This window comes from Callithrix jacchus, chromosome 7 (assembly GCF_049354715.1).
Source record: "Callithrix jacchus isolate 240 chromosome 7, calJac240_pri, whole genome shotgun sequence".
NCBI lineage: Eukaryota > Metazoa > Chordata > Mammalia > Primates > Cebidae > Callithrix > Callithrix jacchus.
In genome coordinates this window covers 25,384,224-25,401,719 of record NC_133508.1, presented here as the reverse complement: position 1 = coordinate 25,401,719, position 17,496 = coordinate 25,384,224, and the positions used below count along the sequence as shown (strand labels likewise).

Below are 17,496 nucleotides of genomic sequence, written 5' to 3'. Positions count from 1 at the left end.
GGATGTTTCAGTTATTTAATATTTTATAACAAACCACCCCAAAACTTAGTGGATTAAAACAACTTATTATTTCTCAATATTCTGTGGGTGGACTGGGCTCGGCTTAACATGTCTTCTGCTCTTTTGTTTAGGGCAGTCACATAGCTACACTCACCTGGTAACTTGGCCAGGGCTCAATAGTCCAAGATGCCTTTTCACCCTCTAAGGCCTCTTTCCACATGGCCTTTCATTATGGGGTAATCTGCTCCAAGTATCTTTACAGAAGAAAAAGAAAAAAGTGGAAGTGTCTAACACCCTTATGACCTGGCCTTGAAATCCCATATAACTTTTGCCACTTTCTATTGATCAAAGCAAGTCACAAGATCAGCCCAGATTCAAGGGAAGAAAATATGGACTTCATTTGTTGATGTGAGGAACAGCATGCACATAAGGTTTGGGAAGTATCATTGGGCAATTTATTTATTTATTTATTATTTTTGAGACAGACTCACTCTGTTGCCCAGGCTGGGGTGCAATCTCTGCCTCCCAGGTTCAAACAATTCTCTTGCCTCAGCCTCCTGAGTAGGTAGGATTGAAGGTGCACATCACCATGTCCAGTTAATTTTCATATTATTAGTAGAGATGATGTTTCAACATGTTGGCCAGACTGGCAAACTCCTGACCTCAGGTGATCCACCTGCCTCCACCTCCAAAAGTGCTGGGATTACAGGTATGAGCTGCACCTGGCCAAGCACTATCTTTAGAATCAACCTTCCACACTACACAGGATCATTTTAAAATGTCCAAAACCCCTCAAATAGGACTTTGAGAAAGAAAAGCCAAGAAAAGAAAGAAAGAAAGTGAAAAGAAAGAATGAAACTATAAGATAGGAGTAAGAAATTCAAAAGTAAGTTTTATTACAATTATCAAAACTGAAGGACATGAATTTCCATATTTAGAAAGCCCATCAAAGTGCTCCAACAGCAAAACAAATATGCACAAAGACCTATATGAATAAATACTGCCATGAAATATTAGAACCCTGACCATAAAGAGAAGATCCTAAAAGCTTCTACAAGAGAGGAAAAAAAGGGTTACATTTAAAAATAAAAATCAGAATCACATTAGACTTATCAAAAACAGTAAGAGAACCTAGAAGATGGTGGAACAATACCATCAAATTTCTGAGGAAAAAAATTACTTGCAACCTAAATTCTATACACAACAAAACTATTCATCTGGTCTGAAATGGAATAAAGATATTGTTAGGCAAGAAATTTCTAAAAGAATTAAAATCACAACATTATCACAGGAAGCTATTGGAGAATATGTTCTACCAAAATTATGGAATAAACCAAGAAAGAGGAAGAAATTGGATCCACTCAGGAGAAAGTTGGAAGAACAATGAGAATAGAAAGGAAAGGTGACTAGAGAGACCCTATAGGATAATCTCCCTACAAATCAACCAGACTGCCTTAAAACAGAAAAATAGAGCTCTCAAGAGGGGAAATCTTTAAGAAAAAGATAAAATCATTGGATTACCAAATGAATTTATGATCATTAACATTTGTGCATCTGGCAGAAAGTTTGGAGATGAATTTGTTACATATACATAAAGTTAAGCAAATGGACTACACACAATTATTAACTCCAAAAATAAAACAAAACCAAAAATTATAGCATACCATGTAATTCAAATGTGGGTAATAGTCATAATAAGGCAAACAGTACTTCTAACCTAATCCAAAATTACAATATATTAGAAGGATAGGAGGTAAGGAAATGAGAGGATAGTGGGACAGGACAGTGAGAGCAGAAAAAAAAAATATTTAACTTTTATAGGAGAATGTCAGTTTATAATATCTAAAGCCAAAATTCAAAATAGTAGTATCATCTGTTATCAAAAAATATGGAGGGAAAAATGCCAGCAGAAACTGTTGATTTGAGAGTAATTACCTCTGGGGAGTGGATACTACCTGTTTTACATTTTAGCTTTATAAAACTATTTGACTTTTTAAATTATACATAACATTGTGTTCTAAATGTAACACAAGTTTCCACTGGTGGGAATATAAATGGTCTATCTGCTATAATAACTCTCTTTGAATAAGAGAGCTACTCAAAAAATTTTAAAATAGACTTACAATATGATCCAGCAACTTCTCTTCTGGGTATATGACAAAAAGAATTGAAAGCAGGGTCTAGAAAGCACGGTTGTGTTAGTGTCTGTACACCCACACACATAGCAACATGATCCACAATAGCCAAAATGTGGAATCAACTCAAACATCCACAGACAGATGCATGGATAAACAAAATATGATACAACAAGGATTGCAAACCTGTGTCATGTGCTGCCAAGCAACCCCCAAATGGTATTTTTTACATAGCTTCTGAAGAAAACCTATTGGTGAACACCTAGTTATAAATTAAGTTTTAATGTCATCATAAATACAGATGTCTAATTTAGTTTGAAATAAAATTAAGTCATTAAAAATTAACAGGTTGATATTTGTGCTTTAAGAGCAACAAGACGACTGTTTGTGGTTGTGATTACTTTTTTTTTTAACTTCTAATTGTTCAAAATGGTTCCTAAGGACTTTTTAAATTTCAATATTTCTCATGAGCTTTGGAATATCTAACTCAAATATTCCGTTTTGAAAATTAGTAATAAGGCATATGCTTAAAAAATCCCTTGCAAAGAAACTATTATGATTAGATGGTACTGAATTGATTCATTTTAGATTCATTCACCAAATATGAGGATTTGTTCATTAAAAAGAATCCATTGTGAATTTAAAATTATAAACTGCCCTGATAGCTGTAAACAAAACTTACCTATCATTAGCAATTCTGCATTTTATAGGCCACTACAATATCAATAAAGTCTATGACAACCTGAAAAAATAATGCTACATCTGTGACTAAACTCATCACAAATGCATCACAAAGCCATGATTTCTCAGAACAGTTGTTAGTACCAATTTGATGAAACCCTAACTCAGAACTAAGAAACAAAGAGTTCTGATTTTCAAAAGAAAAGTAGGTAATCTGACTACACCATCCTTCTATGAAGCAATCCCAACTTTAGATGTAGGATTATGATCAAAATATTGCCAGACATCAATTACACTGATTTAGTTGCTTGCATTTGACATGTCCCTTTCCCACAACATCAGCAACTTTCTTGGCTTGGCTTTTTTGAGTCAGAAAAGTATATCTGTTTTTGAGGGAGCCTGTTTGTTTTTAAGGTAAAAGTTTCAAACTGAGAAGAACTAATGGTTTGAGTGGTTGGAGTACATAAATGAGGCCTACACAAGCATCTTTTTCATATGTAGATTGTATTCATTTTCCTGGATAGGGAGAAAAACAGTATTATGTTTCCATGGGTTTGAAGTTCACATGAAAACAGGTTCTTTATGATTTTTTTAAACTAACCTTGAGTAGTCTGAATTATAAAATGTTTATAAATGATTTAATGGATTGAAACAATATTTGCCATCAATGATTATTTTTGAAAATCAACTGCTATTCAAATTTAACTAAAACTTCATACAAAACAATGTATTGTCTTCTATTTTGATGAAAACACATTTAAAAATTTCCATATATAACTTAAAAATCTCATTTTCTCAAATATCTTACAAATTCACTATATTTAATTTCAGGCAGTGAAACCTATAAATTATAACCATAGCCTGAAAATTTATCAATTTTCATTTCATAAACTCATTTTTAATGTTGACATAAAAATGGTTTTACATGCTATTAAGAAGAGTCACAAATATTAAGAACTTTATACTAACCTTCAATACAAATTTTGAAAATCAGTATATCTATTGAATACAAGAACAGATAAAAATTAGACAAATGTCCAGTAATGGGTAGATTATGATGTTCATAAAACTAGAACACTATTTAGTAATACAATCCAACGAATTGTAGCTTCATTCACCTCGATGGATGAATTTGGAAGACTCTGAGCAAAAAGAAATAGGTCATGGATAACACATGAAATATGATTCCGTTTATATAAAATTCAAAGAGTCAAAACTAAACAATGTAGAACGATGAGAAAGGGGATGAATAACAGAATTTATGGTAGTAGTTACCTCTGGGAGAGAAAAGTGAATGTAATCAATCAAAGAGGAGCCAAAGGTGAGTCATGTTCTATCGAGGGAGGTGGTGAGTACTCGGGTATTTAATGCTTATCCTTAAACTGTGCATATATTTTACACTCTGGAGAAAAAGAAAGACAAGAAAGTGGAGACCATGTACGTAAATAACTGTGAAGAGCTCTATCTTGTTTGGAGAATGAAGCAGCACAGATGGGAAAATGTGGATGTCTAAAGAGATTTTGTTCTTATGCTAAAGTACAAAGAGAGACACTCCAAATGCCATAGAAAGAAAGGTTACATAGGAGGGAAGTTGAAGAACAAGAAGGTACCTGATGACACGTGCCATTTAAGTAGGCTGAAGGGAATAGGATTCAGGGCACATCTAAAGAGACTGGCCTTTGAAAAGAGAAGGAGTGCCACCCAATTCAATCAAAGGAGAGCGAAAAGAGACAGAAATGGGTGCAGCAAACACATTCATGTGATCATAGGACACCTGAGGTGTGTTATGTATGGTTACTTGTTCCTCTAGAATGAAGCAAAGTTATTAGCTGAGAGTGAAGGGCCAGAGTTGGTTTTGAGAAAAACTGAAGATGTGAAATAACTGTTTTGGCCAGTAAGAGAATATGCTGTCCACAAATAAATGCAGGTGAACTCCGGGGCATTTCATCTTCCCTGTTTCTTCTGCCTCTGCTAGAATGTTTTCCCCTTCCTTTTCACCTAGAAAATCTTCCCATCCTTCAAGACTCATCTTCGGTTCTATTCCTTTGTGAAACCTTTTCTGACTATCTCATAGCAATTCCTTCCTCTGAAATATTACAGCACTTAGCTGTATCATTCATTTTCCACTTACTGACATACCATCTTACAGTAATTCTTGCTTGTACATGATCTTTGTGTTGTCTTGTTAACTACAGTTCTTGAAGGCAGAAATCATCTATTTTGTTTTTTTTTTTTTGAGTTTCACTCTGTTGCCCAGGCTGGAGTGCAGTGGTGTGATCTCAGCTTACCGCAACCTCCGCCTCCTGGGTTCACGCGACTTTTGGTCCCAGCTTCCCAAGTAGCCATCATGCCCAGCTAATTGTTTTGTATTTCTCGTAGACACAAGTTTTGCAAGGCTGGTCTCAAACTCTTGGCCTCAGGTGATCCGCCCTCCTCGACCTCCCAAAGTGCTGGGATTACACGTATGGGCCATTGTGCCCGGACAGAAATCCTGTCTTTTTAAAACACTGTTCCTCTCACTTTCAGAAAAATAATGCATTCTTATGTACATAGTGAATATTTAGATGCAGTTTCTAAATATATCATCTGCTGAAATATCCTTAAAAGTAAATGATAAAATAATGAAGACATACATGAATAAATGGAACTTTGCATCTTCCGCTTTTTTCCTATAGCTGCTCCTGGTTTTCGATTTTCAGTTTTAGAACCTCCTTTTTAGTAGCTAAGCCAGAGATCTGGTGTTAATATATAATTTGTTTAATTTAAATTTTTTAAAACAAATTTCTCTTGCTTATTAAACTATTAAAATGTTTCCCTCATTACCAACTTTCAATATATTTCTTCATGGAGGCTGTTCTCCCAGAAAATGAAACTGAATGTTATCAAAGACAAATTATGTTAGGAATGCCATCTTGTGGTTGACTGTAGTCCATTACACTAATTGGTCTTGACAATCTTTAATTCAGAAAGAAAATATCCGGTAAATTCACAAACGTAAGAGGCCGAGGCGGGTGGATCATGAGGTCAAGATATCGAGACCATCCTGGTCAATATGGTGAAACCCCGTCTCTACTAAAAATACAAAAAATCAGCTGGGCATGGTGGCACGTGCCTGTAATCCCAGCTACTCAGGAGGCTGAGGCAGGAGAATTGCCTGAACCCAGGAGGCGGAGGTTGCGGTGAGCCGAAATCACGCCATTGCACTCCAACCTGGGTAACAAGAGGGAAACTCCATCTCAAAAGAAAAAAAAATTATTACTACAAGGGAAGACAAATTAGTGTATCAGTTGTGTGTGGTTTCAGATGCCATAAAAAGAAAATGTTCACTGAAGAGACAGACAACAAATTACCTAAGAATCAACTCCAAATAATATAAGGGAACTGCTGTCTACAAATATACCATTAAAACAACTCAAATACTCTTAATTTTGAAAAACTTTCCTCTTGAAATAATTTTATTTCTGTATTCACTTCTAAGTAGTTCTGCTTATTCTTTCATCCTGGATTTCAGCTATGTCTTGATTTTCAAACTTCATCACCCTAACCATAAACACCCAAAAGAGAGTGAAGGACAGAGTACATATTTCATTTGGACAGTGTAAGATTCACATAATTAGTTGTAGTCCAAAATAGAATTTGAAAAGGGTTAAAAACACTGGCCCTGTCCAGGCATGGTGGCTCACACCTGTAATCCTAGCACTTTGGGAGGCCGAGGTGGGTGGATCACCTGAGGTCAGGGATTTGAGACCAGCCTGGCCAACATGACAAAACCCCATCTCTACTAAAAATACAAAAATTAGCCAGGTGTGGTGGCACATGCCTGTAATCCCAACTACTCAGGAGGCTGAGGCAGGAGAATTGTTGAACTTGGGAGGTGGAGGTTGCAGAGAGCTGAAACTGTGCCACTGCACTCCAGCCTGGGTGACAGAGTGAGATGCCATCTCAAAACAAACAAAAGCATTGGTCCTAATCCTAATAGTTTACTTCCTCCTCCATATAAGTTAGCCATCTTGAGTGGTAAATTAACTTTGTAATCAACAGAGAATTAGTGAATAGTTACAGACATAGTACCTGAAAACTGGGCTTAAGTATTTTAATTGTGAAACAGTATACCAGACATTTTGGTCCATATAACAGTGAGGGTGTGGGAGTGGAAACTGATATAACCTTCATGAGCACAAGGCAAAGCATGATAGCTCAAAGTCCGTGCACTGTGTTACCGTCTGTCACTTCTAAAGATCTGAGGAGGTACAGTGCAGGTATAATGTCAGTCCAAGAGATCAGACTATTGAAATTCTAACAGGTAACAGATAGAGATATTTACATAAAGACAAAACGTGACTGTACTCCAAATCGGTGTTTGAGATTTATTATTGCATGCTTATAGCCAGAAAAAGAAATATTACTCAGGAAACTTTTATATGAATTGATTTTGGATAAGTTTCTCTACATGACTCTTCAAGATATTCACATCAGCTGCACAGACCTGGTACTCCACCTTCTCTTGCTGTTTTGTTCTCTCTAATAAAGCCTCATGAAGTGGAGGTAATGCATTGTATGAACCCAGTAAATAGAGCTGACTTGATGAAGTCTCATTGATTTCTTTAATCTTTAAAGCCTGCATGATAGCAGGTGCAAACTTTGAGTAATGAGCTGTAGATGAGATAATCACTGGGCAAGTTTTGTCTTGCACCCTATCTGCAACCACTTTTGCAACAGCAGTGTGTGGATCCAAAATATACCCTAAAGTATTATAGGTGGAGTTAATAGCTGCTAGGCACTCTCCCTCTGAGCACCAGTCAGCTACAAAATCTTGCTGAAGTTTCTCAACTAGAACCTTTTCTATCTGGAAGTGATGCTGATTTTCTAATTGATAAAATAATTTTGTCATTAGTTGTCCATCTTTATTAGCCATCAAGTGTAAATGTCGTTCTAGGTTTGAAGATTTGAGAATATCTATTGATGGTGAAAAGGTCTGTGCTAATTTTCTTTCTCTTAGATCATAATGTCCTGTTTTTATAAAATCAGTCAAAACACGGTTCTGATTAGAGGCACAGATAAATTTCCGAATCGGGATTCCCATCATTTTGGCATACACTGCTGCTAATATGTTGCCAAAGTTTCCTGTGGGAACACAGACATCAACTGGGCTTCCAAAAGAAATAAATCCTTGACTAACAAGATCAAGATATGCAGAAGCATGATAAACTACCTGCGGAAGGAGTCGGCCCCAGTTTATGGAATTAGCTGAACTTAAGATTGTTCCATATTCCACAGTAAGAAAGCCAGTATAATCAGAATCATTAAAAATTCTTTTTATAGCTGTCTGGCAAAAATCAAAATCTGACTCAACACCTACTGCCCATCCATTTTCTCTCTGACTGCTGATTATTTGTGCTTTTTGAAAATCACTTACTCCATTCTCAGGAAAAAATGTAACCACAGCTATCCTTTGCTTATCATTCTTATTAAGATGACTAAAACCATTTAACACTGCACTCCCTGTGTCTCCTGAAGTAGCTACAAGTATCATATATTTGCAACTTGAAGGGATACAGTGCGCAAAAATATGAGGCATAAGCTGTAAAGACAAATCTTTAAATGATCCGGTTGGTCCATGAAACAACTCCAGGATGAACTGGTTGCCTGAAAGGTGCCTGACAGGAGCAATTTTTGAGCAGGCAAAGTTTTCCCCATAAGCAGTTTCAATCATTTCTCCCAACCTGGCAGCAGGTATGTCTGCAGGATGGATACATCTTTCCAACAGTATCTGTGCTCTTTCTATGTAGGTTGCTCCTACCAGGCTTTTCCACTCCCCACAGCTTAATTTTGGAAACTCCTTCGCAGGAACAAAGAGTCCACCATCAGAAGCCAACCCCTCAATCACAGCTTCACTGAAGAATTTTGCTGAAACCTTCTGTTCACAGTCTTTAGACCAAACGTGTCTTGTTGAAATGAATGTTTCTGAGTCCACATCTTGGTATCTTTTAATTGCCTTCAGCACTTTGTCAGCTACCTCCTCTGGGGAAGCCCCACTTTCACAGACAACACGAGCATCAAACCATTTCTTATAATACTGTCTTCTAAATTTAAGTAAGTCTTTCATAGATGTTCCAGAATTCTGACCTACAATCCTATCTATCTTCATTAATTTTAGACGACGAATTATATCTATTAGAGGTACATCCAGGTATACAATTATTCCATTTTTCTTCAGATGCCACATGCTAGCATCATGCATTGGATTGGACCCAGTAAGGGAAATCACACTTCCAGATGCAGAGAAGTTTAACACAGCTTTTCCTTCCTCTTCTAAAAATTGTTCATTACCAACATCCTGTAATTTTTCAGACACACTCATATTCCAGGTTTTTTCAAGGATATCATCATCCACATCTATGACACAACAACCTAGTTTCTGACCTATTATTCTGCCTACTGTTGTTTTCCCAGCACCAGGAGGTCCCATTAGGATAATATTTTTGTCTCCAACAAGAGAGTGGGTTGAATACCATGACTTCCTTAATTCCGCAAGTGCAAAGGTTCTTGAAAGAAATCGATGTGCATGTTTATCCGTTTTAACATGTATATTAGAAATACATTTCTGTGTTACCTTTTTCAGATGCTGACATCGGTTAAAGTGGAGCATTCTGTTTTCACTTTTCTGCCCAAGCCAACCTAAAAATTGGCTTTAGCCCTTTTCAAAACACAAAACAAACAACAACAAAAGATAATTTGGTTACTAATTTCAGTAGACTGTTAAAATCCCAATAGGATTGAATATAACCATGCCTATGGTAGGTACATAAATGTTTAAAAATCTTCCAAACTTATGGAATTAATTTAAAAAGTATTTCAACCCAACTTCTTATATATTACATATTATCCTTTTAAATTATATCTTTTAAAATCTCAAAACACTGAAAAATCAAAACTTTGATGAAATTTTTAACTATAAACCAGAAACTTTTATTCACAAAATGCCAGATTGTAGATGCTTTTAAAAGTGCGTGTGTGTGTGCATATATATATATATATATATATATATATATATGCACACACACACACTAGGCCAGGCATGGCGGCTCACACCTGTAATCCCAGCATTTCTGGAGGCCGAAGAGGGTGGATCACCTGAGGTCAGCAGTTCAAGACTAGCCTGGCCAACATGCAGAAACCCCATCTCTACTAAAAATCCAAAAAGAAAAAAAAATAGTCAGGTGTTGTGACAGTCCCCTGTAATCCCAGCTACTTGGGAAGCTGAGGGAAGAGAATTGCTCGAACCCAGGAGTTGGAGGTTGCAGTGAGCTGAGATTGCGCCACTGCACTCCAGCCTGGGCAACAGAGTGAGACTCTGTCTCAAAAAAGAAAAACAAGAATATACTAAATCAAATTACTATTTCTTTTCATTTTATGCGATCTTTTAATAAAAATTATTTCATGGTTTATCGGCTTATATCACATATAAAGATTATTTGGAGTTGGAGTGCTGCTTGTAATTCAGAAAAGCTGAACAATATTCTTTATATTTAATTTCTCTTCAGTTATATGAACATCTTGACAGACTATGATTTTACTCATAAATTTCTTATAGAATTCATAACAGGGAACAAGAATAAAAAACATATTTGCTTATAAAATGCTTAGTTTTCCAAACTACAGGACAAAGAGATGACATTTTCTTTCTTATAAGCCTTTTACATGAATATTAAGAATCATTGTTGCATATTATTCATATTGAAGGTCTTAAAAAGAGCCACAGTGAAAGGTATATTATATAAATAGTTAAGAAAAATTAATAATCAGCAATGAGGTCAAAGGCTACATATTATAAACTTATCTGCATGGAACCATCACTTTTGTTTCTAATCCTATAATCATCAGTGGAGAGACTTAATTTCCAGACACCAGGGTGATAGCCAAGAAACTCAGGAATGTTTCCAATGATGAGAGGAAATAATTATTCTGGCATCCAAAGCAGCTCTATAATTCCCCATATTGACCAAGTCCTTGTCTTTGGAAATATATTCACCATCAGAACAAAAATGTATGCTAGACAACTTTTTGGTTATATAAAATGCAATACAGTACCTCTGCAATGTTCATGTAAATCTCCTGAAGTAATGTCACAGACATAGTGGGGCTTATCACGTGAACCAATATGCAACTAAACCATATTAAATACTAGATCATATGTTAGGTATGTTCTCAAAACTTTTAATGATGTAATACTGACTTTCTATGCTACTTAAACTCTGTTCTGTAATTAAACATTTAAATGATTTTAAGCTAACTCTGAATTTAACTTACAAGTAAAATTAGAGCTGTCAAGAGAAGTACTTCATTTCCTTATTTGACTTTTCAGTTTGTGTGTGTTGTCCTTAATTTCCACTGACTTGTAAACATAGGACACACAGGAACCAATCTGAAGAGTTTGTTGACTCTGAGGCAAAACTGATCTTTGCAAAACGTGGAGTCTATAATGGAAAAAATTTCAAGTTAATCATAACTGCATACAGTATCATAAAATTCTACACATAGACTAGTCCATTATTTGAAAAGCTCATCTGAAATTTTAAAAATACAGAAAAACTGACCCTTTTCATGTTTCCCTAAATCTATTATTAAAAGATTAGGATACTATTTTTAAATATATGTGTCTCATTATAAAATGAATTTCACTGAACAGTACTGAAGGAATTTCTGCCATCAAGCAATAAGAAACCAAGTAAAAAATACAAAAACCTTCACAAAGATACCTGGAATTTTAATGATTTGGCTGTCTAATGATCAGAGGGCAGAAAAAAATCAGTGGACCAAACCTATGAAACTAGGATATGAATTGTTCTTTTAGACTGTATTATCTATCAAAATAACTACATATTCATATGTAATAATATCTACTATAAAAAGCCCAAATGAAACTCTTGCCACACAAAGATACTTCTTAGTTATGTGTCTGTCATAAAATCAAAGCACGTATCATAGTGGCTAGCACAAAAGAATATATATTGTAAGATTAATCATTGTTACTCACTGACAATGGACTAGGAATATGTAAATTGAACCCAAATACGTAGATACAAGGCGAGATGCATTTTTTTATGCTTCGGTTTATATGCTTTCACCTGTAAATCAAGAACTGTTTTGCTAGTCTAATCCTTTCCCTGAAGTAAACCAAGAACCAGAAAGAATTATAAACTGTAACCGTATCATCAGTTTATTTTATTAAACTATATTCTGGTATTGGACTTCAAAGGCACAAACTGCTTTTAGGGCACTTACATAAAACAGTCTGATTAACTTCATATTCAGGAAGCTTTTGCTTATAACATTACAGTGTCTTCTTTTTGTTTGCATTACATAACTTTCTAATGTCTGTACCAGTAATAATTGCATATAATCTGAGTAGGTGATTTTCGTGAGCAGTTATTTTTATTTTTTGAGAAAGGGTCTTCGACTGTTGCCTAGTCTGGAGTGCAGTGGCATGATCTAAGCTCACTGCATGCAGCGTTGACCTCCTGGGCTTAGGCGATCCTCCCACCTCAGCCTCCCTAGTAGTTGGGACTACAAGCGTGCACTACCATGCCCAGCTAATTTTTGTAGAGACAGGGTTTCACCTTATTACCCTGCTCTTGAACTCCTGCACTCAAGTAATCCTCCCACCTTGGCCTCCCAAAGTGCTGGGATTACAGGCATGAGCCACCACGCTGGCCCAGTAAATCCTTCATCCTTCTTCCACTTCATGTTGCTAGACTATAAGGCAAACATTACATTATCTTCACCTTGTGTTTTGTAATCTTACTTTTCCTTTGTGTTACTTTCCCTCTACCCTCTTGTTTTAAAATTCTACTTCATTTCCCTTTTTCAAGACTTTGGGGTAGTACATATATATATATATATATTTTTTTTTTATATACATATATTTAAAAAAGAAAATTATGACAGTTCAATTTGTAATTCTGTATCAATATTATTTCACCACAAAAATGTTCCTTAACTAGCAGAAAGCAGTTAAGTGCTATAACAAATATTATCATTTCTAAAGAACAATAAAGATGAATTTTATTTTAAGCTTCATACTAAATTTTATTCTGTAACATTTAACCACAAATTGATTTTAGGGGCTCAACATTTTTTAATAAACCGAAAGACAAGAGATGAAATAATGCTCATGGCACATAACATTAATCTGTAAATGGAGTTTTTCCTTAAAGGCAAAATGAGAAAAAGACATCCTCATTTCCTTTTTGAGGATGTCTGCTGCAATGGCCAGTCAGGAACATATACAGAAGGCATATATATGGACTTCACCAAAGCATTAGCAATGGTTCATTTAAAATTTTTTAAATTCACAAAGAAATGGAAAAAAATATTTGAGGATTGTTGAATGATCATAAAAACGTTTCTGCTGAATAGAGAGAAATTTCTGGTAGCACACTCCAAGGCTTTTGGTCTTGATAGTCTTCTTTTTAATGTGTTTAACAATTACTTAGATGAAGCATTGAGAGGGATATTGGAGGATTAGTGGTTAACAGCATGGACTTTGGAGTGAGAAAAATCTGCAGATGCACAAGTCTTTTATATAAAACAGTGTACTATTTGCATATAACCTGTGCACATCCTTCAGTATACCTTAAATCATCTCTGAATAACTTATTATACATAATACAATGCAAATGCTATATAAAGAGCTGTTATACTGAATTGCTTTTTTATTTGTGGTATTTTTACTGTTGCATTATTTTTGTGTTTTTGTTTTTGAGACAGGATCCCACTCTGTTGCCCAGGCCGGAGTGCAGTGGTACAATCTTGACTCATTGCAGCCACGCCCTCCTAGGCTCAAGTGATCCTCCCATCTCAGCTTACCAAGTAGCTGGGACTACATGCATGCACCAACACACCCAGCTAATTTTTGTATTTTTTGTAGAGAGGGGTTTTGTCATGTTGCTCAGGCTGGTCTCCAAAGTGTGCTGGGATTACAGGTATGAGCCACTGCACCCAACCAAAATTTTAAAGTATTTTCAGTCTGTAGTTAGTTGAATCTGAAAATGGGAAACACAGATATTGAGAGCCAACTGTATATCAGGACACAAACTCGCCAAAAGGAGGTAAAGCTCTACTGCTTGTGACTTCTGACCAAAGATTCTCCCAAGCGCGTCAGGCAGAGTGTCTCCCATTTGCCATGAAACAGAGGTGAGGGTGGAAGGACCATACAATCCAGCCTTGTTCTGTAATCACAAGGATCTTACAACCAAAAAAAAAAATAATTTTGCAAGTTCCCCATTTATCTTTGTCTTTATATTACTATCAATGCTAAGCTTATACTGCCGTCAGAATTCTGCTGTTAGACATAATGATCTCAAATATTTAATTGAAAAAACAAGTATCCACAATTTTATGACTTTGAGAAATATTATAAAGAACTTGTCTTTATAAAGGGTTTATTTTCCTTACAATTGTCTTATATCCTCATCTACACCCATTTTATTCATTTAGATTAAAATAATCCTTCCCAAAACAAAAACAAAAAAACCCTCATTTGTTTGCAGACAACATACGCATACCATTATATAAGGGGATCTGGAATCTGTGCAAACTATCCACAGGCCAAATCTGGCCTACCATCGCTTTTGTAAATCAAGTGTCACTGAAACACAACTTCAATCATTCATGTGCTCATTCGTTCCTTTGTTCCGTACTGTCTTGGCTGCGTTTGAGCTACAATTGCAGAACTGAGTAGTTGCAATAGAACCACTTGGCCTGCAAAGGCCTGAAGTATTTACTGTCTACCCCTTTATAGATAACTGGTTCATCACTGTAGGTATATACCAGTATTAACTCCCTGTGGACAGGAGGCTGGACACAGGCATTTCCTTGAACTGTCGACGGAATTATAAAAACTAGAAATAATTTTGTTTAAACACACTTGCAAGAGGCAAGGAGAACTGCAGATTAAATGTCTAAGAAAAAAGAAAAGTTCCTTTCCAAATGATTTAACAACCTGCTTGTGACTGTAAACTATACTACAGTGAGAAGGTCATGCACAAATTGTTCAGTTTGTTTTTTTTATTTTTGGGGTGGGGGGTACCTAGCTCGTTGTGTCGCCCAAGCTGGAGTCCAATGGTGCAATCTCGTCTCACTGAAACCTCCACCTCCTGGGTTCAAGCATTCCCCTGCCTCAGCCTCCCAAGTAGCTGGGATTACAGGTGGCCGCCACCATGCTCAGCAATTTTTTGTATTTCTAGTAGAGAAGAAGTTTCACCATGTTTGCCAGACTGGTCTCGAACTCCCGATCTGCCTGCCTCGGCCTCCCAAAGTGCTGGGATTACAGGCGTAAGCCATCACGCCCGGCCTGTGCTAAACAGGCAGGCAGATCGCCTGAGTTCAGCAGTTCGAGACCAGTCTGGCCAACATGGTGAACCCTGTCTCTACTAAAAATACAAAAAAATTAGCTGGGCATGGTGGCGGGCGCCTGTAATCTCAGCTACTTGGGAGGCTGAGACAGGCGAATGGCTTGAACCCAGGGGGTGGAGGTTGCAGTGAGCCGAGATTGGGCCACCACACTCCAGTCTGGGAGACAGGGTAAGACTCCACAACAATAAATAATATACTGACATTAGTGAAATTAGTTTATTTTAAGAACCCCAGAACACAAAGGCTAGCTAACCCCAGCTGCTAACTGCAGAAATGTTTTGCCCTTACTTGCTATTTCAGGAACTGATTAACACAAACAGTCTCAAGGTGTTCCTTCTAATTAGAAAAATTATAAGCTCTAATTTAGAAAATTTATAAGCTTTAGACTATGACTATCCACTTGGCTAACGGTGTTATTATTCCATGAGTCTTAGTTTGAATCTTCGTATACACAGAAAGTTTCCCGCCAAAATTTTTCTCTATACTTACTAAACAGAAACCCCAAATATAAAACACTCAAGGGTGAAAAGAAAGGGGCAAAGTGATACAGATAGATTTAGATCTAAATACAGATCTATAGATCTATCTATCTAAAATGTTTTGGAAGATAATCTGAGTGAAGAAATCTGGAGAATTTTCCCTAAGCATTTGGGACAAAAATTAAAATCTTATCTGTATATATATATAAAAAAAACCTAAATGTATTCTTACCTAGTAAAATTCAGTAAGGGCCCAAAATAAGGATCTACACTCAGTAAAGCCTTTTACAAAGGAACTAAGAAGTTCACCAAGCCATTGTGTTGTTTTAATCTCTCCGCCAGGCAACCACGCAGTGAGAAATCCAAATTCAGTGTTTTCTCTCCTTTCCGGGAAGCGTTATTTCCTTCAGGCAGAGTGGCCTCTGTACGGTGGTTCAGAGTCATCGATCTTCCTCCCCAAATCCTATTACCAAAATGTCTTTTAGACACTAGGGTCCTTCGGGCAGAGTGGCCTCTCTACGGTGGTTCAGAGTAATCTATCTTCCTCCCCAAATCCTATTACCAAAATGTCTTTTAGACACTCGGGTAAAAGCGTCTACATGACTTTCCTACAGCAGCCCTACGTGCCTAGATTTACAGGTTCACCAAATTGAGCAAAAAGGAATGAAACCGCTTCTCAGAAACCATTTTCAACACGGGACACCAAAAATTGGGCAAAAAAGTAAAGGCCCACTTAAAAAGCTTCTCTTCTTAGTTTTGGCTGCTCGTTCACAAAGAGCAGGTCCACTGGTCCTTGGAAGACCTAGAGGGAGTGTCCCGACCGAGGGGAGAGCAGGCGCAGGGCGGGCCTCCAGCGACAGTCGCTGGCGCATGGGCGGGAGGGCGAGCGCAGCAGGCGGAGGAGGCCGCAGGCGCCGGGCGCGCACTCACACAGGTGGCGGGCAGGGCTGCACCGGGTTCCGAGGACCCTCGACCAGAAGCAGCAGGAAAAGTGCACGAAGAGTTGAGATGACCAGAGAGTAGCGGAAAGGGGAAGGGTCAGTGCGGGGAAAGGCATGCGATGGGAACGGACTGGCTTCTAGTTTTCCTTTCTTTCTCCTCCAATAACTCACCAAGGAAATCTCACTGAGAAGACAGGGGAAAGGAAAGGAAATGGAAAGCAGTGTCCACGAACCGCTTAAGCTGCCGCAGGAGGAGACCGAGGCCCGCACCTCCGCCTCGTTTCCCGGTCCCACCCACCCACTCCTCACGCAGTATCCTCTGCGCCTGCGCCGGTCAGCGCGCCCCGCCGGTCAGCCCCCAGTGCGCCTGCGCTCTACGCCCACGCCCGGAGCAGCCTCGCGCCGGGCACCTGATTGTCCTCTCTCACGGCAGCCTATCCGAGCCCTCCGAGCTCCTCGGGCTCCTCCTCTCCCTCGTCCTGCTCGCGGCCTTGGCCTTGCGTCCGCGGGGTCTCAGCCGCTCGCTCCGCCCACACCGGATTGGGGCTTACGCACAAAAGTCTTACTGCATGACGTCTGCGCACCAGCTGCGCTTTGCAGTGTCTCTAGTAGGATTTTTCATTTTCACCAGATACCCAGAGAAAAGAGCAAGGTTTTTAAGGGGACACCATTCTCACCCCGTTAAGTTTCAAAGACACTTAAAAACAGTGGCTCTCAAATGAGCTTCTCTGCAGACGGCGCTGCAGAAAGAGGGAAGAGAGGAGACCTAGTTAGCAGTGCCACCTTCCACTTCTTCGTCGCCTAGTAACGGTTTCCACGGCAACCGCGCAGTCAATAACGCTT

At 37.8% G+C, this 17,496-nt stretch overlaps 1 protein-coding gene across 15 annotated transcripts; it reads right to left on the bottom strand.

The window, feature by feature from the left end:
* Window positions 1-6,895: 6,895 nt before the first annotated feature.
* Window positions 6,896-17,462, bottom strand: THNSL1 (threonine synthase like 1). 15 transcript variants are annotated; one of them, XM_035306970.3, is made up of 5 exons: window positions 16,825-16,953; window positions 15,945-16,175; window positions 13,686-13,861; window positions 11,127-11,293; window positions 6,896-9,513 (listed from the first exon to the last, which is right to left on the bottom strand). In XM_035306970.3, the coding sequence occupies exon 5, from the start codon at window positions 9,463-9,465 to the stop codon at window positions 7,234-7,236; it is 2,232 nt and encodes a 743-aa protein (XP_035162861.3). In that variant the 5' UTR covers window positions 9,466-9,513; window positions 11,127-11,293; window positions 13,686-13,861; window positions 15,945-16,175; window positions 16,825-16,953; the 3' UTR covers window positions 6,896-7,233. The 15 variants fall into 15 exon arrangements, with proteins under 15 accessions (XP_035162861.3, XP_035162862.3, XP_008998311.4 ...); XM_035306971.3 differs by lacking the exons at window positions 13,686-13,861; window positions 16,825-16,953 and adding an exon at window positions 17,064-17,462; XM_009000063.5 differs by having other exon boundaries at window positions 15,945-16,953.
* Between the last annotated feature and the right edge of the window lie 34 nt (window positions 17,463-17,496).

Coding starts and splice junctions, on each gene's coding strand:
- THNSL1 (XM_035306971.3), bottom strand. CDS start 9,465: ATGCTCCACTTTAACCGATGTCAGCATCTGAAAAAGGTAACACAGAAA.